This window comes from Carassius carassius, chromosome 32 (genome assembly GCF_963082965.1).
Source record: "Carassius carassius chromosome 32, fCarCar2.1, whole genome shotgun sequence".
NCBI lineage: Eukaryota > Metazoa > Chordata > Actinopteri > Cypriniformes > Cyprinidae > Carassius > Carassius carassius.
In genome coordinates, this window is record NC_081786.1 from 18,368,514 (window position 1) to 18,393,516 (window position 25,003).

Below are 25,003 nucleotides of genomic sequence, written 5' to 3' on the forward strand. Positions count from 1 at the left end.
AGTTTTAGTTCACAGTAGCAACTTTATATTGGACATCCATAATGAAGGGTTTGTTATCACAGTAATCTAAATAAAGATGTTTGTCATTGACTTGTTTATGGAATACAAAAACAAACACAAACATACATTCAATAGTTTGCAGGGAGCAGTTGATGAGAAAACTGCTGTATTTAATCTGGCATGTAGTGCGACAGCGCAAACGCCCCGACACAAGCCTCGTCCAAACAAAACACCCAGACTAAAACATTCGAGGCGTCCATAAACACACCAGAATGACGATGTCATTCCAAAGACTGGCTAAAACAAGACTAAGCAGACAAGGAGGAAGAGACACATCTGCAGGCCTTCAGGGGATTTTTCACTCTTAGCCAGATATCCCTACACAACACAAATCAATTTGCCGGGTCAACTGCGTCTTCATTTCAGCCTTTTGTCTTAGTCAGACTGTTTTTTTCCTTGTCATTTCGCCTTTTTAATAAAATGATGGGAAGAACAGAGGAGGATGAGATCAGGAAATGACACAAGATGGACTCAAACTTTCATCACCCATATGAGCTCCACAGCTTTATGTGTCAGAGTTTGTGTGCTAATGGCTAGAGCAAGTCATTTCATGATTTCATATTTCAAATAAATGCTGTTCTTACATTTACATTTAGTCATTTTGCAGACACTTTTATTCAAAGTGACTTACAATTGGGAATTGTTCTTATGAACGTTGTATTCACACAACTCAAGGTTGTGCATCTTGAGGTCCGTGTAAATACTTGTTATACCCTAACCCTAACTTTATGAGACACAGTAGGCAGCAGACAAGCTAATTCCCCCCCAAACCAACTATCGCTAGTATTTGCATTCAACCATTCATATATAGACACAAACATCATGCCAAGGCTAAGAGAAGGCTAATCTTTTCCCAGCTGTACACATCTTCTGTTACAGCATGCTAAGAATACTATTTATAATCAATTGAAGCTGATGTAATTCTTCCACCAGAAAAAGAGATCTTTTGAAGATGGTGGGAGAAGAAGTTGGCTTCGACATCAAGTGATTTGTTTAGCGATTACTTTTGACATTCTTGCCTTTGCTATGAGAGAAAATTGCAGAGGAAAAAATTAAACTCCGCTGTTTAAGATACTTGCCGTTTTAAACAGTGCACACAAAGATAAAAGCACCGCAAGGCATCTCAAACAATACTGCTTTTGATAGGGATTGTGTTGCGTCATTTGGGCTTGCAACCCAATGTTTGCCACTTGAGAGGTCTCTCATTAGGTTTATCCAAATGCTAATCGATCCCAAAGCTGGCTTAGCTCTTCTTTTCTTCCTCCTCTTCTTTTTACAAGACTCCCACACACAACAGCTGATGGGAATCAGTATAATTTTCCCACTATTTTCCCCTGAATGTGCCACTTGACATTAGCTTACAGTCATCCTTGTGTGGACAGTTTGAGGAATGGACTTCAATTAGGCTCAAACACACTGATGCCACCCTGCCCTCCATAAGACACATAATGCCAACATACATTAATTTTCTAAGCTCCATAAAGAGAATCAATGTGCCAACCATGAAAAGAACAACAGTCGACATCACCAGTCATGAAGTTTTGTATTATAGGTGGATGGTGAGTTGCTAGAAGAGGCAGGATTGATTTTGGTAGATGTTCCCTCCAAGCGATTTCATTCAGGTCCCAATTTTGTCCCAATCTTTGTCACAAATCAGGAAAACATGAAGACTGAGATCAACTAAGAAGTGCAAGAATCCAGAGAAACCTCCAGACTGCCAGCCAAACTCTGAGAAATGAGTTAACTCATCTGTAAACAAAAGCTTCTTGCCCAGAAACATAAAAAAAAATAATAAACATAAAAAAAAAAATAATAATAATAATAAAATAAAACTCTGATGAACTTTCATGGGATGTTTTTCCCCATTGATCAAAGATGAGCGCTACCCCAGAGACACAGCGGAACACAATTAAACTGGAAATAAATAGATGTATTTTTAGATCTAAGTATAATGATGTTGGTCACTGGCAGGTAAAGCTTTGAGAGGAACTTTGCCCAAAATAGATGGACTAGACAGAGTAAACTGACCAAAGTGATGGTATGTTTAAAAATAGAAACCCAAGAGACATCTAACATCTGGAACATATCCTTATGATTAATCATAATCTAATCAAAGAGTAATAACATCTTTCAAAATATATATAACTGGAGGGTCCAATAGGAGGACACACTCCAGCCCCTTCCCACAACCCTCAACAGCTGAGCCGCAAGAAGACAACAATGTAAAATATCAATAAAATGTTGGAAATAATAATAATGTATCTGCCCTGCAAAGGCAAAACTCCTTAACTTGTTAACTGGGTGGAACTGATAAAAATGACTTTAAAGGTTTTTAATTTGTCCAGCCAAATTGATTAGGACACTGGAAATTTGGAAATTACATGTTTTAGTAATGAAAATTAGATACACAAAATAATCTTGGGCTTAAATTTGAGGTAAATGTTCCTGTACAGTTCAACCCAAATATTCAGATGTGTGCTGCACATTTTATGGAGGACTGTTATAAAGTGGAGCAGTTCCAAAGTCTGGCGCTTCTGACTCACAGCCTGTAAGTAAGTTTTTTATATTCAAAGAATTTGCCACTGATGACTCAAATGAGAGTTTTGAGCAGTGTAGAGCAGCACCTGTTGTTCGTCATTTCTCCGATCACAAATGCAGATGCAAATGCAACACGATTATAATAGAGAAGTCATTATAATCCGTTAATATTTCCCCACTGGATGCAACAAATACCTCGTCTGTAATGGGTTTGATTGTTTTTGTCTCGTCGTGCTGGTTTTCCGACCGGGACACGCATCACAGTTGATTTTTTTTTTTTTTTTAACTTAAACTGCATAAACACATTGCATTCCACCAAATAAACAAAATAATGTTTTTTTTAGCAATGTCACATGACCTCTTTAATTGGATTAACAAGCCGGGTTATCAGAGTTTCAGCTGCTTTAGAAAGTTCATATCACAAAAAGCAGCAATGAACCATTTAGAGCATACTACTCTTGCTTAGCGTAAAAATCAGTCCCATCTGATTAAGATCATGCGGTCTTTAGTATTTGTAAGTAGGCCATCATCTTTCTGCAAAACCCTTTATAGTGCCTCCACCTAAGTTAGAGTTGCATCACACATGAATTTCAGTCTTAGCCTCAACAGTGACAGGTTATTGAGTACATCCTTTCGGTTTCACACTAACGGTTCTCTCCTTAGATTTGCTGACGCAACACCTTAGGGTTCCGGGTGACAATTTCAGTTCCCTGGAAACTGAGTGATTAATGGATAAATAATTAGCCTTGACACATGTGAGCCAGCATGATGGCCTTTCTTTTATTCAGAGTAACAGCCATGAAAGTGGACCTCACGGCACAAACCCACAATGCATCGCAGAAACGATCCAAAGAGCAACTTTAAATCCTTCTGTGCAGCCCACAACCTCTTCGCCACTTTCAAACTCATCTCATCCATCTGGAGGTCACTTTGTGCACCCAATAAATGCACTCCCTATCTTAGATTGGGCTTCTCTCCTTTGGGGAATAGATGGGGCTTTCAACAGCCTAATCATTTATAGTGCTTCTGAGCAAATAATGGCTGCACTTTTTAAATTACTAAGTTTACCTCTTCCACCAAAGAGTTCTTGAGGGATCAGGTTCACAGACAATAGGTTCCCTCCAAAGGCAGAGGAGAAAACAAATCGAGATGCTGGAGACAAGACCAGTATGTGACAAAAATACAAATCCACAGAAAAGTGAGAAGTCCAAACTCAAAGGCAAAGAGGTCTAAAAGAGCAGAATAAAGGAAGCCGTGTGCTTTTCACACAAATTATTTAAAGGCTTATTAGGCTTTTCACATAAAGGAAATCACATAAATGATCTTCAGAAGGCGCTTTTATCTCCCGACATAATTGCGACTGAAATTACAATAATTGTACCAATTAAAGTAATCCTGAATTAACAGTATGTCATCTTAATGTTTCAGTACTTGGGAGAAGAGTCTGTCTAATTAGCTTCAATAGCCTGCCATGCATTCATTTCGAGTGTCATTAGTTAGAAAGTTTCGCTAAAAATCGCTTTAAATCCTGGATTTGAAGCCCAGCACTGAGAGCCGATTGTTCCCTCAATGAATAAGCCGAGCATTGTGACAGGAAGCATTGTGAGCGGGACGAGCCTTTCAGAAAGCGGAAGGGCTTCCGTGTTCTTTTTCTTTCACCGGTGAATGTCACACAGAGTTGGCATGCCAAGAAGATGCCGAGAGGTGCGGGTGGCGTGGACGAAAGTTGAAGGGGCGTGTCCTCCTTCCTGTGCATTCACATTGAACCCCTCCAGCGATTGGTCATTATGGAGCATGCCACGCCAACTCTCCTGGTGGGTTAATTAACAAAGGCCGCTCTTGGAGTAGGAGAGGTGGGGACATATGTTAGCGGGCCAGAGCTGGCTGATAAAGGGAGGGCGGGCTGGGCATGGTACCTGGCCCACTCAGGTTCTGTCATACCATCCTGGCACAAGCAGGGCACCAGATGTCAGAGAAGAACCGGCTCGGCGGGCAACACCTCGTAACAAGCACAAAAACGTAGCAAAGTGCCATAAATAAACTCCAGGTGGACCTGACTCTGCTCAAAAAGTCCACTAGAGATCATGGCTATCAGCCACCACAACATTTCTCTCACTCACTCGCTTTCCATTCGGACTTCCACCTGTTTGTTTTTTTTTTATGGTAAAACAGCCCAAATGCGTCTCACTATAACTAAGACATTCTCGGTCTGAAATAATGGTTGTAAAGACCAAAAACAACTGTGACTCATGGTCTTTCAGAAGGGAGACCATTAAGTCCAGACTGGTCTAAAAAAAAACTTTACACTGAAACAGAGAATGACTTGAGTTGAATTCGGGCGGAAAGGGAATTGGCTGAGCATTTTTCTTTCAAATTGTCTAGGTATGTTGGGCTTTTTGGTGAGTGTACTAAGAGTAATTCGTAGTTTTACTCAAAATACAGAGGTACAAACACTGGTGACCCAGTGGTTATAATCTAGTGTACACAGAAATCCTTGTGTTTCCCTTGCTCGTCGATTTACTGTAGCCTGTCTAAACGTTAATCATAAAACAAGCTGGTGTTATTAACAGATTAAAGGGTTGGATCACCGAGGAACTGGAGAGTTGTTTAAATGCTACAAAGTTGTCACATACTAAAGTTCAAAAGCATATTGTTTTTTTGAAATGCGTATCATCAAGAGTCTTGAAATTTTCATGATATTGGCATTGACTACTGAAAAGTCAGAATTATGACAACCATAATCTCAAATAAATCACATTACTAAGACTAAGATTAATAAAATTAAAATAGATTTATTACTATGACTAATAGTTCCTCTCACAAAAATTCCCCCAAATATGACATTTTGTTTCACTGGAAGATGCAAAGGAACAGAGTCATGTTTTCATTTTCTCTCACCTGAAAAATGCAAATGCATATATAATATTACACAATTTTTTCTTGTCCGAAATCTAAAGCACTTTGAGTTACTTTAAATCTATAAAAGGTGCAATATATATAAACTGCACAAAACTACTAAATTGTTCATTTAACCTGTTAGTCTTAAAGAAGCCCTGCATATTTTTTTAGGTTTAGGGTCATGTCTATCTAGGCACAGTTTTTAGCGGGCATTTACACAAGACAAATGCATGAATATGTCAATAGAAATTGTAACAATTTGTATATTAAAAAAAGGATTATGTAATCATGTAACATTCTGCATAAAGAGACAAAGCAATCAACAATATTTTTTTTAAAGTACAAAATGATACTTTAAAGCAGTCATGAGTTTAGAAATGTAATTCCCCTTGATCTCTTGATATATAAGAGGTCATTGCACTATAAAAAATATCCTGTAAGTTTCATAACTCAAAACTTCCTTGTTAGTCCAAAAACAGCTATTATTGAAACCAAGCTGCCAAAATGAGTCAATTCATACTGGATTATTAATGTTTTTAACCAAAAACACACAAAAAAATTTCAGTATAAATCACAGTATAAATCACAGCAGCATCCATCTATTATTTTAATATCCAAAACTGTTATCCAATCATAGCAGTTGGCATCCTTAAACACGATCGAAAGCCTATTACTAATAAACGTGTGTTTTTAATGTAAAAATCTTAACATTATAAGTAAACCTCTGAAAACATGACGTTCATGACCCCTTTAATATTTTTAACAGTGCTTTAAAGGAAACCACATTTTTCAGATGCATCTTCTCTGAGAGCATTTTCCTTTGCTAACAAACTTGTTAGTACACTAAACAGTCTGAAAGAAGGAAGGAAAGATATAGATAACAAGTCAAACTCTATAATTCTTAGTTACGACACACAAATCGTTTTTGGTGTGTCTCGCATTGTGGTGTGGGTTTTAAGGGTTATGTTGTGCAAACTGTATGAACGAAATGTGTCACAAACAAACACACACTCACACCAGAAAACACACTGTGAGAGCTCAGCCTTATAATGACCTACCATGGAGCAATGTTACAAAGAGGGGATTTCGCCACTTCTCTCTTCTAGGAATGTGTGTGTGTGTGTGTGTGTGTGTGTGTGTGTGTGTGTGTGTGTGTGTGTGTGTGTGTGTGGTGTGTGTGTGTTGAGAGAAGGCAGAAGGATGTAGAAAACCAAGCTAAACCGGGCAACACACCCACACACACTCCCGAGCAAATTATATCAGTCCACTGGTCTTCACACACTATCACAAGAGCGAGAACAAAAGCCTAGGCCTTGTGACTCGACTGAAAATGACAGCTGACCTATGAAACTCACTCGTCTGCCACTACGGAGCTTCCTGATTGGCCCTTACATCAGTGTGGACCACATACTGACCCGTCCAGATCGCTCTGGTCAAGAGACTAACAGGCCTAAAACCCCTTCACGATTAGCTTCATGGCTAATCACTGAGAAACAGCTGCTAAGATGGATGCAGGTCTGCGTCTATGCCAGCCACTGTGACTCACCCTCATTTCTATAAAAAGCGAGCAAATGCATGGCCACGTGACCTCGAGAGTGCAACAGAAGGAAGAAAAGAGCACCAGTAAATTTGACAGTTTCTTATCTGAGCAACATCTGTGACAGATAACAGAATAACACGACAGGCCTCTATTTTAACATCCACAGTGAACGATTCACTGCCGCCCACCTGCACCGAAATGCAGCCCTGGTGTGGACACGAGGAAATGAAGGGTATTTCAGGGTTTGAAAGAGGAGAAAAACGGGTGAGACGAAGCGCTAAAGGGCATCATGGCGACTGGGAAAGAAAGAGCGATGGGGAGAGAGAGAGCAGATGCTGACACTGAGATGCTCTGACACTTCTACAGCCCCAGGAGTCACAGCATGTTAGTGCAGTGTGACAGAGCAACCTTTAAAGGCCAAACACTGAGCATCAGCAAACCTAACGGCCTCAACATCTCGCTTCACAGCTGCTACACACACACACACTTGTCGACCCCTCTAGAGAGGATGCAGCAGTTGTAACTGTGATGATGTGTTGCATGTTTGACGACAACAAGTAAATAAGACAATTATTAAAGAGTGACAGTCTGTTAGTCAGGCAGCGGCTGAGCAGCATTCTTTTTGTTTTGCTGTTCATATATGTAAATCCTGCTGTAAGTGGATGAAAGGAAAGATCAAAGCTTGAAATACTTCATGGTACTTCATACCCAATGAGACATCCTGATTTATAGGAATTGTGATGCGGACCAAAAATGAAATAGAAAGAACTGAGATTTCCTACTGCCACCTGCAGGTTGCAGGCATTATTACATTGAAAGCACAACAAACCAGAACAAAAGAAATTTCCATGCCATATGCATCAACTGAAAAAAAGCCACAAGGACTAAAATAATAATAACAATAATAATCATTATTGAATTAAAGAACTAAACAATGAATCATGGAAATAAAGGAACAGAACTAAAATAAATAGAACTAAATTAATAAATAAACAATTAAATGAATAGCATTAAAATAAGAAATAATAATAGATAAATAGCTAAATATTACATAAAAAATTATTAAAAGAGATTTAACTAACTGAAATAACAGAAATTAAGATCTAAATAAATACACTAAACCAGAGCAGATAAATAACAAAAAAAACACGAAGTAATAATAAAAGATGTAATAAAGAAGTAAAATAAATCACTAAATACATTATTAAGTAATTACATAAATAAATAAACAATATTAATAAATAATAATAAAATTACTAAAGGTAAAATAATAAATAACTAATAATAACTAAATAAATAAGAGAAATAACTAACTGAAATGTTAGAAATAAATATATTAAACAAGAAAATAAACAACAAAAAACGTAAATAACTAAAAACTAAATAAAGTAGTAATAGAAATAACTAAATAATAGAATTAAGTAAATAAATCAATACATAAATGATAATCAAATTAATAACAGTAAAATAAGAAATAATAAAATTAATAATAGATAAATATCTAAATAAAAATATAGATATAGATAAATAACAAAATAATAAATAAAAGAAATAAGAGAAATACCTACATAATATAATTAAGTAAATAAATAAATACCAGTAATAAATAAATGATAAAACTAAATACATAAATAAAGAACAAAATAAATTCCCAGTTAATATTTGTATGTTATGATATTCAGTGTTTGATGTGAGGTACAGAGGACTATAAGCTGACCTCTCATAGATGGTCCTCAGTGTGACCTGCTCTGAGACTCCATCAGTTTCCTCCAGGAAGAGAATGATCCAGGATGTGCGGTACGGCCACTCCTCCGTCAGGTTGATCCAGGACGCTAGTCGGTCCCAGTTAAAAATGATCTGATTGGCTCTAAGTAGGCGACCTAACAAAAGACACTTCATTACTGTTATATCTTTGTAAAGTCACTGCTCATGTCTTTAACACGCCACAATCAATAACTAATGTATGTAGTATAATCAGGTCACGCTGACCTGTGACTGACACTATGTTGAGCAGTCTCCTCATCGTCTGAGGGCTGATGTCACTGAACCAGTCTTCGGTGACCAGCAGCTTGGTCAGGTCAAAGGACATCTGGCGCGTGACGGAGCGCTGCATCTGTCTCCTGCGGTACGTGTCCTACACACCAATATACAGACAACTCAATGTCAGGAGGCCTGTAGCGTCTGTGTGATTAACTGTAGGCCTCTTCTGCACGTTTTGATTTAATATACTGTCATGTACCTGTCAGCTACAAGTGCATTGTGTTTCCACGAGATCTAATCATTCTCTTCACAGTTCAGTCTCTCTCTTTCACTAACAGACACACACATACATATACTCTTAAGATGCAACCTTCCAATCACAGCGCAGAATAAATCATAAAGTATGGCCGCAGAAAGTATTTTGAAATTTAAGCTACATATACAAATTACATAACAAATAGAGTTGTAGAGAAAAGCATGTGATTTATAGATGTTTTACATATTAAAAAAACAAAAATTCAGCAACTGTGACAAGATGGAATCTGCAAACAAATGATAAACGTACGTCAAACATTTCCTGAAATTACTTTAAACCTACTCGTCCCAACATCATTTTTATTGGATACATAAAGCATTCAATTTGACCACAACAACAACAATAATTTAACTAAGGCAAATGAAAACGTATGCATTATTAAAACCAAGAATATAAAATATATTATACAAAAATAAACAAAAATACAGTAAAAAAATAATATGCTTGAAATAATGATAATGACTATAAGAATGCAAATGTAATAATAAATATTAAAAAAGAAAACAAAAATATATTTGTTTAATATAAATAAAATATAATACAATACTATGTATTAAGTGATGATTATTTGACCACAGCAGTACATATGCATTACTACTAGTTCTATTACTATTATTATTATTATATACAATTAAATAATATCTAAATTATTATTATGAAGAATAATGATTGAAATTATAATTAATATTTCTTAGTGCTGTCAAATTGTGGAGCTACACATTTCTCACTTGAGAGTGCCTGTTGGAAATGTTGGAAGTGTTGGATCAGCACTCATCAGAAACTGACAAAGTTAATGAAAACTTTCACTGATGTTTGAGAATGAACCAGTGAAATGGCAGTTGCAGTGGGTTGTGTCTGGAGCTGCTGATTCAATGTTGTGTCTGGGCAATTTGTCCTGAGAGGTCTGCTCTTCTCTTAAAGCTTCAGCTGGTTCACTACAAGCACAATGCAGAGTCGATCACGAGCACTGCGGGGTCAGAGCTTTAAGCCCACTTTGAAGTTTTTAATGCTGAACTTGTGACTTGACTGCTACTTGGAACACATGGCCATCGATAAGGTGGCCCCCTGATCCAGGATGATGGAGGGGAGACTTATGTAAAAATATGCATGATGAAATTAGTCTTAAGTGTATCAAACCTAGGCTCCACTATCTCGTAGATCCTCTTTGCGCATCAAGAAAGACCCCGGCAGAGCCTCAGTTTGACCTCACAGCCTCATGGGACATAATCACATTAACCAAGAAAATGACACTTTCAGAGCCGCCCTACTATTTCTCTTCTTTAATGACCGGAGTCTTCCACGAGCAGCTCACGAAACCCGCTTAACAACTTTCCACAACAAAACGTGCAGATCAGGGGTACGGCGAGCGGGATGCTCAGCCAAGAAACAGCAGAGGCAAAACAAGAGGAGCCTGCCCCTGAAATAAAGAGGGGCCAAATAAAGGAGGCAGATAAATCAGCCAAGCAAACAAACAGCCCTCGCAGGGCGAGCAGAGGAGCCACTTAGCCTCCTGCCTCCGTGCTGCCGTGCCAGTGCTTTGTCACAGAGACCCACTGCTGCTGCACCCCGTCATTAGGCAATGGCATCTCAGCGGGAAGAGTAAACAGACATTAAATCAATTACAGACGCTCCTCGGTGGCATCCAGGGTCTCTGACAATACCCCCCCTCCAAATCTCACACACACACACACACACAAGACCTGGACCTAACTGTCATTTCTAACTGTGAATAAATTAGACTTACAGGTGTAAAAGAGCTTGTTAGAGAGAATAAGAATGGTTAAAGCCGTTATAAATGAGTTATTAATGAGTTATTAATGAGTTACTAATGAGGTAATAGCGGCCATATGGCCTTCGTTGAGCTGGCCATCTTAAATCATGCTGATGGGAAGTGGTGGGAGTGTTGGAGGCTAACTCTTACCCGGCGGTTCAGCGCTGTTTTGCTGCCCTGCCTGCCCTGCTCGCCGAGACTGTTCTGAGACAACTTCCTGTCCATATCCTCTTGCCACGCTACAGATGGAGAGAGTCAGGCGTTCAGAGGAGTTATCCGAGCGGAAAAGCTGTGCTGTTAGTCTATATAACATGCACTATACCACAGATAATGCAGATGACAAATTGCAACATAAATCAAAGAAATCAGATTAACAGAACGCAAACATCTTGTTATACATTAAACGCATTAAAGAACAGTAAGATGTTCAGAGGTTTTTAAACTTCTTTTTTTTCCACAAAAGAAAGAAAGTCATGCAGTCTCTGAACAACGTGAAAGTGAAGAAATAATTACTGAATTTTACGTTTTTTGAGAGCCTTGAAATGCATTTGTATAGCTAGTACAAAGAGAAAAAGTACTTCTATGGAGGTGTTTCCAAAAATTAAATAAAATTAAATTAAATAATAAATTAAATATTAAATTAAATTAAAATAAAATAAAATAAAGTAAAATAAAACAATAAATTAAATATAAAATGAAATAAAATGTAAATAAAAAGAATATTAAAAAATAAATTTAATTTAATCTAATATAAATAAAAATTTATAAATTAAATATAATATAATAAATCAACACCATAAATATCTAGCAATACAAAAACAACAACAACAAAAAGGAATTTAGGGGAAAGCACCCAAAAATATGACACCCTCACCCTCAAGTCATTTAAAACCTGTGCAACTTACTTTCTTCTGCTTAACCAAAATCAAAGTGAATGAGGCCTTTCAGTGTATGGACAAAAACAGTTATAAACGATGACATGAGGGAACATAACAGAATTTTAAACTTTTGGTGAAAACATTCTTTACTCAGAGACCCAATTTTCATACCAGCTGTTCTTTCCAATGAAGTATTTCCCCTCACTACAGCAGTATATTTATGTACTTTTTACACATTTCGTAAAAAAAAATGCAAATTGGAATTCAGAATTCTGCCTGTACCGACCATCAGAGTTCAGTTGATCCGCATTGGCTGGAGTGGAAATGCAGAGTCTCTTGGCAGTGCTGAGGCCACGGCTGTTGAGGAACACGGGCAGGTGGATGATGTTTCGCATGTAGTCGTGGCCGTTGATGTTGGAGTCACGTAGCACACTGTTGAGGTTCTGGTTTATGGCCTTGATGATGATATGAGGGTCACTGGCAAAGATTGAGATGAAGGGACCTTTAGAGAAGAGCACCCGAACCTGCAAACAGAAGAGACAAGAATGTTTCCTCTTTATTAATACGGGGACAATCTAGTCTAAGTTGGAGCCTAGTGGTTAGAGCCCCTTGGTTATTATAAGTTAATTTACATTTAGACATTTAGCAATTAGTTAATGAATTAGATATCATAAGATCATAATACAGTCTTTTTGGTTATGTGCTATACTAAACAAGTGGCCTACTTTTCACCTCTTTCGCTCTCAGAATGAATTAAGTTACTTAGTAATAATTCTATTTGACTATCTATGTTACACAGGCCTATAGCTCAATGTCGTGGATCATGTGTATGTTTACACACAATTTAACACACCCAGACATGTACTCATTTAAACGTGACGGGTCTTTCCCGACTAATGAAGAACACAGGGATATGTATCAGTGTCACAGGATACCGATTTGTAGACCATAGCAATCGCTGTGGAATATCTGCTGACGTTGCATTTCTCCACGCCAATTAAATTGTGGCACAAAAAATGCCATCTGCATTCATATCCGTCATTTTTCTTATAGAACATCAGCTTTAGCAACTGGAACAATATTCGACTTGAAGGGAAAATCCAATTTGGTACTTCCTATCAAAATCCGAGACAAAAAGACCAGAATTTATAAAAGATGTGGCTAATTGTGCCACAAAGGAATGTTTGAGGGTTTTTGCAGGCTCTCTGTTAAATGGCAGATTTCATTAGCAGTGAACAGGCTGCCAACACAAGAGGATTATACCCAAATAATGACATTTAGCTGAAGGAAATTCCATTAGTCCAGCTGGGAGAGAGGAATCTGAACTTCTGGAGCTAAACAAGCCCGAACTCTGAGCAGTCTGAGATGTTTGAGAGGTGAATGGGCTTGTTCTTCCCACAGAGTGGACATGAGGCACCTTGTTTGGCCATTTAGTCAAGAGCAGGAAGCGAGTGTGCTCAGACAGAATGAGGCTTTTATGTTTACAGCGGAGATGGATGGCTTGTGCCATCAAAAGCTTCTTGGCATTGGTTGAATACACCGGAAAATGTGATTCTGGCAGTAAAAAAAGATTTGTATACTATTATTTGGTTATATGGGAGATGTTTGATGCAGGGCTGTGCATGGCAGTGTAAACACACGCACCGTATCAAGCATCTGTAGCACTTTATCTTGTTCACAAGAATCCAGGCCATCGATGATGACAGCTAGTCGAGTCTGATTCTGAGTGAAGCCATCAATGGTTTTAGCCATTTTAGCCATGAGCTCCACTTCACACTTCAAAACCTGAGAGGGAAAGGAAATAGATCAGCTATACAAAGCAAACTGTAGTAAAATACAAAAGCCTTAGTCGTTTTTAATTTTCACAAAATAAAGCAAAAATCTGAAGGAAAATGTCATATCGGAAAAAAAAAAAATCTGGTTCAAGTTCTGGGCTCATTAGCAATCCAAAGACTGCAAATTTCCATTCCATTCCATTCTAAAATAAAATAAAATAAAATAAAACCAACTAAGATTTTACTGTGGACTTTAGAGCTGCATGATTCTGGATACATTCCGAATCACAATTATTTTCTTTCAAATAGAGTTCACAATTCTCCCATGATTCTGAACTAAGCAAAATAACATACAGGCTGTGACAAAATATTAATTGTCTCTGCATATTCAAAAATGTTTAATTAGTCTGAGTGAATAATTAAAAATAATAATAATAATAACTAATGAAAAAAATTCGATGACTCACTCATAAATACCATTACTGAATGAATCAGCACCTTTGAACAAATCTCTTGAAAGAATGATTCAGTCACTTGTCGCCATCTAAAATGTAATCAACTCTGTTATTTAAAGTGCCAATTTGAAGCAAAAATTTGATGATTTTCTTCATTTTGTTCACTGCGACAGACAGCAGTGTTTATATCCGAACTATAAAAAATTTTCCAGTACTTCTCTGATTATATGAATGATAATATGTGAAGTGAAACTGTTTCATACCTAAACATGATAACTGCTCTCTCTGTGTCAGCGGCAGCACAAACACAGATTTGAATGTTCTGGTAAGAATTTTTCAAAGATATAATAGACACAGAGGAATCGTTGCGATTTTTGAAATAAGATCACAATCTTTTAACGATTACCGTATTTTTCGGACTATAAGTCGCACCTAAGTATAAGTTGCATCAGTCCAAAAATACGTCATGACGAGGAAAAAAACATATATAAGTCGCACTGGACTATAAGTCGCATTCATTTAGAGAACCAAGAACCAAGAGAAAACATTACCGTCTACAGCCGCGAGAGGGCGCTCAATGTTTTCAGTGTAGACTACAGGAGCACTGAGCAGCATAGAGCGCCCTCTCTCAGCTGGAGACGGTAATGTTTTCTCTTGGTTCATTTCTCTTGGTTCATGTCAAATTAATTTTGATAAATAAGTCACACCTGACTATAAGTTGCAGGACCAGCCAAACTATGAAAAAAAGTGCGACTTATAGTCCGGAAAATACGGTAATCGTGCAGCCCTAGAGGACATTACCATGCAAATCCATCTCTTCAAGACTTGCCTAGTTAGGCCACAGAGTTAACCACTTTGTATAAAAAAATACCTGCTAAATGAAAGTAAACGTTAAAGTCATGACTATTACTAAGCACATTACATATCATATTAGTATCACTTGCTCACCTTCATGAATCCCTCACTCTTGAGCTTGTGCATGCTGTTGGCAGCGTTAAGGAGCCTCCTCCTCTGAGAGTGCAGCACAGAGTCCGTCACACGCCACCAGGTCCGACAGTTCAGCAGCACGGCCAGACCCACCACACTGGCCATGGAGATCAGAACCGCATTCACCGTCAGGTTCTCTACGTCCACCTTGAAGATGGCCAGCAGGGTCATGCCTGTGATCAGACAGCCCGACGTCAGCACAAAGAGCACGAAGGACGGGACACAACATGTCTTCTTCCACTTCTTTCCTGTAAAAAAAAACACAGCTTGAAGTTAAATACTAACTAAACAGTTTAAAATGTGACTGGATAATACACCTGATATATACAGTTTATACACCTGCAATGGCATTATTAATAAATAATACTATTGTTAAATATTATACAAATGCCATTTGTTATTAACAGAATAATTATTGACCATTTTTTATGCTTAATATAGAGCTATGTATGGTACAGTTTTTGACTAAATGGGATTTCACTATTCTGTAGGTGAAACTATGGTATCTTAGAAAAAATACAAATAAAACAACTAAAATAAATTAATTTAAAAATCTAATTACTAAAATAACTTAGGGGTAAAAGAAACATTCAATACTAATAAAAATGACACAAACACATAAAATTATTCAACTGTATACTCAAATAAAAATGTAAATATACAAAAATAATATAAATATACAAAATATATTTAAAATCTAAAAAATAACGAGCTAACTCAAAATATTAGTAAATACTATAAAAGTATATTAATGATACTAAAATAGCACTGGTTTAAGACAAACTCTGCTTTACACTATGCCTAACCTTTAACCATGATAGAAAACGATGTAACAGATACTTGTGTTTTTTTTTGTTGTAGAAAACAATTCAGAAAGGCAAGAATTAACTAATCCAAAAAACGGAGAATGTTTTTCGATATTTTCCTGTTTTCGAGGTTCATATTACATATTCAACTAACACACCTTGAGTTTCATCATTCTTGAAGACCCTAAAAAGTCTGGTGGCCAAGAAGCCGAACTCTCTCTCACAGGCATCGGACAGCGTAGCTATCATTTCAGCCATGGACGTTTCCCCTCCCACACTCGACAGACGGTTATAGTCCGTGAACAGAAACCTGGACAGATGGAGAACAAAAAAAGACTGACTGGAAATGAGCATCACACATGTGCATGTTTCAACAGAATGTGCAGGTAATCCAATGTCACGAAGAGAATGTTCACAGCATAAATGCATCCTGCCTCCAAAGCATCTTTATACAGTTTACATCTTTATCTTGTTTTATTTCAACTTTGCATAAGAATAATAAACCCATTAAACATCAGTGTAAAGTAGTTGGATGTGTTTGGTGAAGGGTGCAGTATTCTGAGGGCTCTACCTGACAGGCAGGGCTTTGGTGGTCTGCTCTGGAAGCTCGGGGGGATTGACGAACATGAGTTTGAGGAGAAGCTCCAGGTAGCCGATGTGACGGGCCAGTCTGGTGCTGAGGACCCAGGCCCAACTCCAACCCTCCCCTCCTTTTCTCCCACCAAAGTACACCAGCACTGCATACACCGTTCAAAAACACAGGAGACTGAGATGGTGCACGGTCACGTTTTGACATGAACTGAACCAGAAGTTTGCGAGAATTAACAACAAGATAAATGTAGAACAGGCAATGCATGAGATTCTGAAGAACAATGCTGCACTCTGGTGGACACATTTATATGTACAGTTCAGTGCCTCTGGTAACCAAAGATGAACTGGCATATTACTGAACAAGTGGAACAAAATGTAACATGAATCATCAATAAAAAGTTGAGTACTAATCTGAATCTTAAACTTTTTAGTGTGCATAATTACAATAGAAATGAGATGAATAATGTTAATCAAGGGTATAAGGCATATATAAATACAAAATCACCACAAATTTAACTAAATAATAAATATTATTTTGATAATTAGGGTCCAAATCTCTGTCCAAATTCTTAACTTTTATTTTTAATTTCTCTACTCTTTGCTGCACTAAAATCACTACAATTATGTTATAGGCACTGACTAGACACTTATATATTTCATGTATTCATGATTTGAAACTTTTTTGCAATAAAAATAACTACTACTATTAGTATTATTTCAATGATATCACTATTTGTTATTCATTTTATTAAAATTTCATTATTTGCCGTTCTTGTAAGAACAACAGTTATTATTTGAATTTTTTACAAAATAAAGTGATTAATAGTAATATATCATTCAATAAAATGAAAAAACAATATCTATAGCAATAAATAATATATTTATTAATATTGTCATTATTCTTTGCATACGGTATTCTTTGCAAGTGTTGCTTACTGTAATTGTTATTTTTTTGTATTTATAATTTTTATGATTTTTTATTGAATTTATCGCTGTGATTTGTGGTTCTTCTCTATAACTGACTTGTAGTTTACATGTTTTTTTATTTACTGTATTATTGTGGTTTACTATAAAGTTGCCATTGTCGTTCTCTGTTAAATGTTGGCTGTGGTTCCAAGAGAACTGTACTCCTTTTTTAAACGCTTGGCCTGTAATCAGAGGCATGACAGTAAATTTGACAATTTCTCACCAAAGAAGATGTACAATAGGGCGAGCAGGCTGAGGGCCACAGCGATGGCCAGTTTAGTGTCGACAGCAAAGCCGAGGACCAGAGACACAGATCCACAGAGAAGCAGAGTCAAAACCACCACCAACCACGAGAACTGGAACAACGGCTCCACCTGCTGCCCAGCGAACGTCTTCATCTCATCTGAAACAGTAAAAAAACAACATCAGATCTCATTCAGATCCAATAAGGCCCTTCAGATTTCAGTAGTCATTTCTGGATCATACCCTCCAGTTTCTTAAGCAGGAAGGACTTTCCGCTGCCCCACTGGGCGTAAAGCCCCACGCAGATGGGCGGCTGCATTGTGGGCTCACTCAGGATGTCTGCCAGAGCACTGCTGTACAGGTCATAACCCAGCATGTCCCCATCACACTCAGAGGGAGACAGGTGCTCTGGGGAGGAACACATCAGAAGTATTGCAAACACACATTACTGTGCAAACAAGGTCTGTTTGAAGAAATACTCACTGGCTCCAAATATCTGGGTGAGAATGCTCTTCTGATGAGTGCAGTCAATGTTGTAGGGCGTCTCTCCTTCTTTATTGGGCCGGTAGAGCAGACGACCATCTTTAGGGTTCCTCAAGAGCAGCTCGGCGAGTTTGCGGCTTCTCCCACGAATGGCAATATGCAGAGCTGTGTCACCTTTCTGAGAAGATAACATTATATTTTTAGAGAATATTCAAATGCAGAAGTTCACTATATTTAATAGTAGTGAGTATATACACACAGTTTAGGTTCATTCATTCATTCATTTATTATATAACATGTATTTTAAATTGTTATAACATTTCACAATAGCACTGCTTTTAATGTATTTTTGACTAATAAATGCAGCTTAGGTTAGCATTTGTTTAATACACTTCTTTCAAAAACATAATATATATGTATACTGATATATCGTACTGACCCCAAACTTAAAAATATGTGTGTGTGTGTGTGTGTGTGTGTGTGCATGTATGTATATATATATATATATATATATATATATATATATATATATATATATATATATATATATATATATATATATATATATATATATATATATATATATATATATATATATACGGCCTTGGTGTCTGTATTAAGACAAGAATAAAGACATGTCAAACTGAAAATGATCAGAAAACTTCATGGTTTTACCTTGTCCACTGCTGACACTTTGGCACCTTTGTCCAAAAGAAGCTCAACTATTTCCATGTTTCTCATCTTGGTAGCTTTTATTAGAGGAGTCTCTCCATCCTGACACATTAACATAAAGTATATGTATGTAGACATCTTTCACTACTGTACTGTTACAATCATAATGATGTGTTTCATATGGGATTACAAGGCAAAATCCAATGAAAATCTGCTGTTTACCTTGGTGTAGGCCTCAGTGTCAGGGTTGCACTGCAGAATGTCTCGAACCATGGTTGCATTGCTTTTCTCCACAGCCCAGTACAGGGCAGTCTTACTGTCCTATAATAAAGAATTAAATAACACAGGGTCACAGTGACATCTGCTTCCTTAATCACATGGAGTTTAATAACAGGTTTCTAATTTTAGGTGAAAAGGGCATCAAAACAAAGAGGCCGTTCTGTATAGATTAGCATTCGGGACAGTGTGCTGATGGATTTAGGAGACTGAAATGGAGAGCTGGCGGTGTGGTGGAGATGCAGTTACCTGGCCTTTGACATCAATATCAGCATATTTATTAAGCAAAGCTCGGACGATCACCACATGACCTCCTCTGACGGCTCCGATAAGCACAGTATCACCACTCTGAGACACAAAGACACAAACAAGATTAATGGGAATTTCAGGATTCCTTAAATACTAACAATCCAAGGTTAAATAAGCTATGCATGAGAAACCTTACCCGATCAGGGATGTTGACGTATGTGCCCGCGTCCAGCAGGTCCTGGACAATCTCAGTGTAGCCCTCTATAGCAGCGATCATCAGCGCAGTGTTTCCGTCTTTATCAGTCATATTCATGTTGGGGTTTCTCTTTAGCAGCTCCTTCACCACCTCAGTGAAACCACCTCGCACTGCCACTATGAGCGCAGTCATCGAGTTCTACAGGAGAGAGATCATACTGGGACATTAGGCTGCAACATACAGTCTTTCAGGTGTTCAGTTTAGTAACTTTATTGCATCAGCACATTTAGTGCATCTGAAAAATTAGAATTTGAACAATGCAAAGGCCAAATCACAATTTAATAAGCACAATAGTTTTAAGAAAAAGTGCTTACTGCTCCCTCCTGGTCCACATTGGCGCCGTTCTCCAGCAGATGCATCACACAGTCATAATGGCCCTTCCTGGCTGCCCAGATCAAGGGTGTGGTGCCATACTGACAATGACAGGCAAAAACTCCAAAGTAATTACTAAAATCTCTATTAATTAATTAATTTGCATGTGCATACTGTTGTACTTGAACAAAAACTGGGTAATAACTATGTACCAACCCTGAAACTACCCCTAACCAATATAGTTACCTTATATTACATAGTGCATTCTTAGTTAGGTACACTGTAAGTACAGATAAGTGTGCATACTGTAAAATAAAGTGCAACCATTCATAGAATCCCGATCTTTGATTGTTAAAGACCTTCGTTCATCTTCGGAACACAACTTAAGATATTTTTGATGAAATCCGAGAGCTTTCTGACCTTCCATAGATAGCAATGCAACTACCACGTTCAAGGCTCAAAAAGGTAGTGAGAACATCATTAAAATAGTCCATGTGACATTAATCCCTTTACTTCAAATTATAGTAATCCATAAAAGCAATCTGCAGGTTTATGACATTATAAAAAAACTAATAAACCTCTATAGACCATGTACTACAGGGATTTTAGTAAGATTTGTCATTTTTTTCTACTTTCTTTTTGCAATTACTTATTATTTACATTACTGTTCAAAAGTTTGAGGTCAGTAATATTTTCTTTAAGTTTTTTGAAAGAAGTCTCATTCATTTGATAACAAATACAATTTAAAATAACATCTATTCATGTGATGACAGCTAAAACTCAGCATTATTTACAGAAATCATTCTTATATGCTGATTTGGTGCTCAAGAAACATTTCTTCTAATTATCAGTGTTGAAAACAGTTCAATGTACTCCTCGCTGTTTTTGTGGAAACTTTTTTTTTTTTTGGCAGGATTCTTTGATGAACAGAAAGTCCAAAAGCACAGGATTCATTTGAAATAGAAATCTTGGGAGGCACTTTTTATCATTGCAATGTGATGTGTCCTTGCTAAAAAAAAATAATAATAATAAAAAAATAAAATAAAACACATGTTGACCTCAAATTTTGAGCGGTAGTGTATATTATTTATTGGTCTCATGTGGAAACTGTTGACTCAGGCTTTTTAGTCCAGCACCAGTGTTTACTAGTCTATGAAAGCTCAGCGATGCTTGAGATGGGAGTGATAAGGCACCTTGTCAGAGCAGTTGACTTTGGCTCCATGCTGAAGCAGCAGCTGAACGATCTCTGCATGGCCTCTTCCTGCCGCCCATATGATGGGGTAAACACTGTACTACTGGGACAGACATAAAGCAATTAGACACCACAGAAAATACTCAAGCCTAGAGATTAAATAGGGCCACATTTTCACCTACACCTCAAACAGAGTTTCTAATGTACAATAAATGTTTGTACATAGAACAGGAAAGGGCTCTGCAGACCTGTCCAGTGATGTTTGGGTGTGCTCCCTTCTCCAGCAGTAGATGTGCCACCTCCACACGACCCTTATAAGCGGCCCACATGAGCGCGCTCCAGCCCCCCTGCACACAAACATATCAAGGTCATTATATTCCCACATGACGGTCCTTAGGAGTAATCTCACGGTCATAGGACTGTGTGGATAAACACATTTTCCCTGAGTCAGGGAGTGACTCAAGCTATCAGCTGTCTCTCATCTTCCTTATTTGTTATTATAAGCTTTAGCTGCTACCCAGGCGGCATTTATGGGCAACACAAACACGTTCAGACATTCCATTTTCAATGTGTAAATGCACCCGAAAATCTAAATAGGCAGCTCACAGCTGTCATAGGGTATGGTATGCATGACCACAGCATGACACCATATATCCAAGAACTACACAGAACTGCTGATCTTAAAAACAAAGTATCACGTATCACATGTTCCAGCAAGGTAGGAATGAAATTAAACCAAATAGGATGGTTGAGGATCCTAATTTCAAGACTAGGGCTTTGAATTTAACATTTACTGTGAATGATTATTTCATAAACAAATTAACAAAATACATAAATTAATATATTAATACACAAATTCAATTTATATTTGTACTTTTTATACTGCACGCACACACACAGACATACATACTGCACATACACACACACACACATATATATATATATATATATATATTATTGTGAAATTCAATTGATTCATAAAATTTACCAAGAAAATACCATATATACCAATTACATACAAACGTATATACATCTATAATTATTCATGTCATGTATTTTATATTTTTGTATATTATCTAATTAATTTGCAGATTGATTTAATTCACAAATAGTAACAAATAAAATGTAATAATTGTATAATTTGTTAAATTTAATAAATGTATTTTTTATTTTTAATATATAAATAATAATAATAAATATATATAAATATATATATATATATATATATATATATATATATATATATATATATATATATATATATATATGTGTGTGTGTGTAATTTATTAATTTTTTTAAGTTTAATTGATTGAGACATATTAACATACTGCAAAACTGAAAATTAAAAACCTAAAACAATTTTCAAGGAGGTAAAGAAGAACTTTGCATCATCTACAATGATAAATTGGAGAACAATTGTTGATTTAAGCGTAACTACCTGCTGTGAGGCAGCTCATGTCTTACCATGTCGCGATGCTCCACGTTGGCATTGTTCTCCAAGAGTTCCTTCACCACTTCAGTGTGTCCCTCTTTAGCAGCTGAAATCAGTGCTGTCCAGCAATCCTGAGACAAGTGGGGAAAAAAACACCCTTGTTTAGTTACATGGACATCATCATCCTCCCAGGAAGAGCTAAAGATCTTGTGTTTGGATGATGTTTGTGGGGTTTCAGATCATACCAGCTGGTCATACCAGGTGGTCATAGTGAAGGTTCTTCTGTCACCAGAAAGGTTATATACTATACTATGTATCTGCTGGAGTGAGAAGCTCCAAGTGTCTGTGTGTGTAAACCTCCTCATCTAGTCATTTACAAAATGACAGTACAGGGTACCAATTATTTTGATTCTACGCCCCACCCACACCTATGAAATCATACATCTGGCTGAAGAACCGCAGTCTAAAAAAGCAGACAGAGATACCAACAAGGACAACAGATTTAATAAAGATATTAAAAAACAACCAAAATAAAAGGTATAGATTTAAAACAATCATGGTATTCAATCATGATGGATAGATCTAAGACATCCTTGCTTGTCACTGGCCCTTTTGTAAACGAGTGAAGGGGGACGGATGTGTGACTCACAGTCGCTGTTTGGTGAAAAATTAAAATCATATCATCCTGTTCCAAAACCTAGTGCGAGTTTATGTTTTACCACATGATAACATTTCATGCTAGGATATCTAATGTTGTGTCGCTCTGCTGCACTTTTTTTACAGAGCTACTCACAATATCATCCAAGTTGACATTTGCTCCCCTCCGGATGAGCTCCTGCACGATCTGTAGACTGCCCTGCTCTGAGGCCAGCATGAGAGCAGTCTGGCCGTTCTACAGCAGAAGACAGCAAGTTAGCACATATCAGTCATGGGGAAGCAAATTTAAAAGAAATATTCAGAATAAGTTCCAACGTAATGTTTATGTACCGCATGCTGTCAGTTACCAAAGACAATAGTTGCAGCTCGTTCCCCAGTGTGTATAAATGAACTAGAAACATATTTACAGTAAATACACTGTTTCCACAGTTTAACCGTAACGCTTAAGCATTAGACACATCATGAAAGTGGTGTGACAGAACCGATTTTACAACTCTCTGTGTAGTGATCAAACATCCAAACTCAAACCTGTTAATTATTTTTTTTTTAATCTGGTTGCTTTCAATTGGTATTCATAAATTGTTCGCACCCTTCATTCAAAGGGCTCTAGAAGACACCAGAACTTTTCCACAAAGAAAAAAAAAACAATTCTCAATTCTCTTTATAGTTCAAGCAGTTGAAAAAAGCACAGTATAATCACTTTTTTTAATAAAAGCTCAATATTTATTTAACAATAATTGTATTACAACAGTAATACATTTCTTGTTTTGATTTTTATTTAATAGTATTAATCATAGTTCAACCATATTTGATTAATAATAATTAGTGCTGTCAAACGATTAATCGCATCCTAAATAAAAGCCGTTGTTTACATAATATGTGTGTGTGTGTACTGTGTATATTTATTATGTATATATATATATTTTGGAAATATTTACATGCATATACATTTCTCTATTTATATTCTTATATTTTTATATATATATATATATATATATATATATATAAACTTGTTATTTCGGATGTGTTTAATCGTGATTAATCGCTTGACAGCACTAATAATAATACACTATTACTATTTTTTAATAGTCATACTGATATATAATAAACAAATAATTGTTTTGACAAAATTGTGTAGCTTCACAAACCAATAGTTTTTAGGGGGATCAAAAAATTGAAAAGGGGGTTTTAAGCATCAAAAAATAAATAAATAAATAAAAAAAGTTTATAGCATTTGAATGTGTACTATTATTATTATTATTATTATTTTTAAATCATATATATTTCCCATGATTTTCAGAAGACCTCACTAAAATATTTAGTGTAACAATAGTTTATATACCAAAACATCTTGTCAGGCATGTTATAAAAAAAAAGAAAAGAAAATCATTAGATAATGACATAAATAGACTCACAGGATCACAGTGCAGCCCCAAAATACTAATTATTGTCATTTTAAATTTTACTTTATCAATCTTTGCCACTCTCCTTCATCCCACTAGGTTTTTCCTAGTCATCAGCAAGACATGTAACATACAACAACTTTCAGTATGAACACCTTTTCCTTTATATATTTTCCTAAATACAGGTCAGAATATGTATGCTGTCAGCTAGATGTTTTTAATCATTTAACATAATACAATTCAGTATGATCACTTTTTCCTTGATAT

At 36.6% G+C, this 25,003-nt stretch overlaps 1 protein-coding gene across 7 annotated transcripts in view; it reads right to left on the reverse strand.

Moving 5' to 3' along the window:
* The window catches only part of LOC132112908 (kinase D-interacting substrate of 220 kDa B-like), a 61,374-nt gene that overhangs the window by 30,972 nt on the left and 5,399 nt on the right, over positions 1-25,003 (reverse strand). For all 7 annotated transcript variants that reach the window (XM_059520646.1, XM_059520647.1, XM_059520651.1 and 4 more), the window contains exons 3-22: positions 23,470-23,568; positions 22,709-22,807; positions 21,493-21,591; positions 21,246-21,344; positions 20,055-20,153; positions 19,681-19,878; positions 19,485-19,583; positions 19,182-19,280; positions 18,963-19,061; positions 18,288-18,465; positions 18,048-18,212; positions 17,785-17,964; positions 16,576-16,741; positions 16,163-16,314; positions 15,160-15,446; positions 13,626-13,766; positions 12,268-12,505; positions 11,254-11,342; positions 9,026-9,170; positions 8,754-8,916 (exon numbers count right to left, since the gene is read on the reverse strand). In XM_059520646.1, the coding sequence (XP_059376629.1) occupies positions 8,754-8,916; positions 9,026-9,170; positions 11,254-11,342; positions 12,268-12,505; positions 13,626-13,766; positions 15,160-15,446; positions 16,163-16,314; positions 16,576-16,741; positions 17,785-17,964; positions 18,048-18,212; positions 18,288-18,465; positions 18,963-19,061; positions 19,182-19,280; positions 19,485-19,583; positions 19,681-19,878; positions 20,055-20,153; positions 21,246-21,344; positions 21,493-21,591; positions 22,709-22,807; positions 23,470-23,568 (2,894 nt within the window). The remainder of the gene's footprint in view (positions 1-8,753; positions 8,917-9,025; positions 9,171-11,253; positions 11,343-12,267; positions 12,506-13,625; positions 13,767-15,159; positions 15,447-16,162; positions 16,315-16,575; positions 16,742-17,784; positions 17,965-18,047; positions 18,213-18,287; positions 18,466-18,962; positions 19,062-19,181; positions 19,281-19,484; positions 19,584-19,680; positions 19,879-20,054; positions 20,154-21,245; positions 21,345-21,492; positions 21,592-22,708; positions 22,808-23,469; positions 23,569-25,003) is intronic.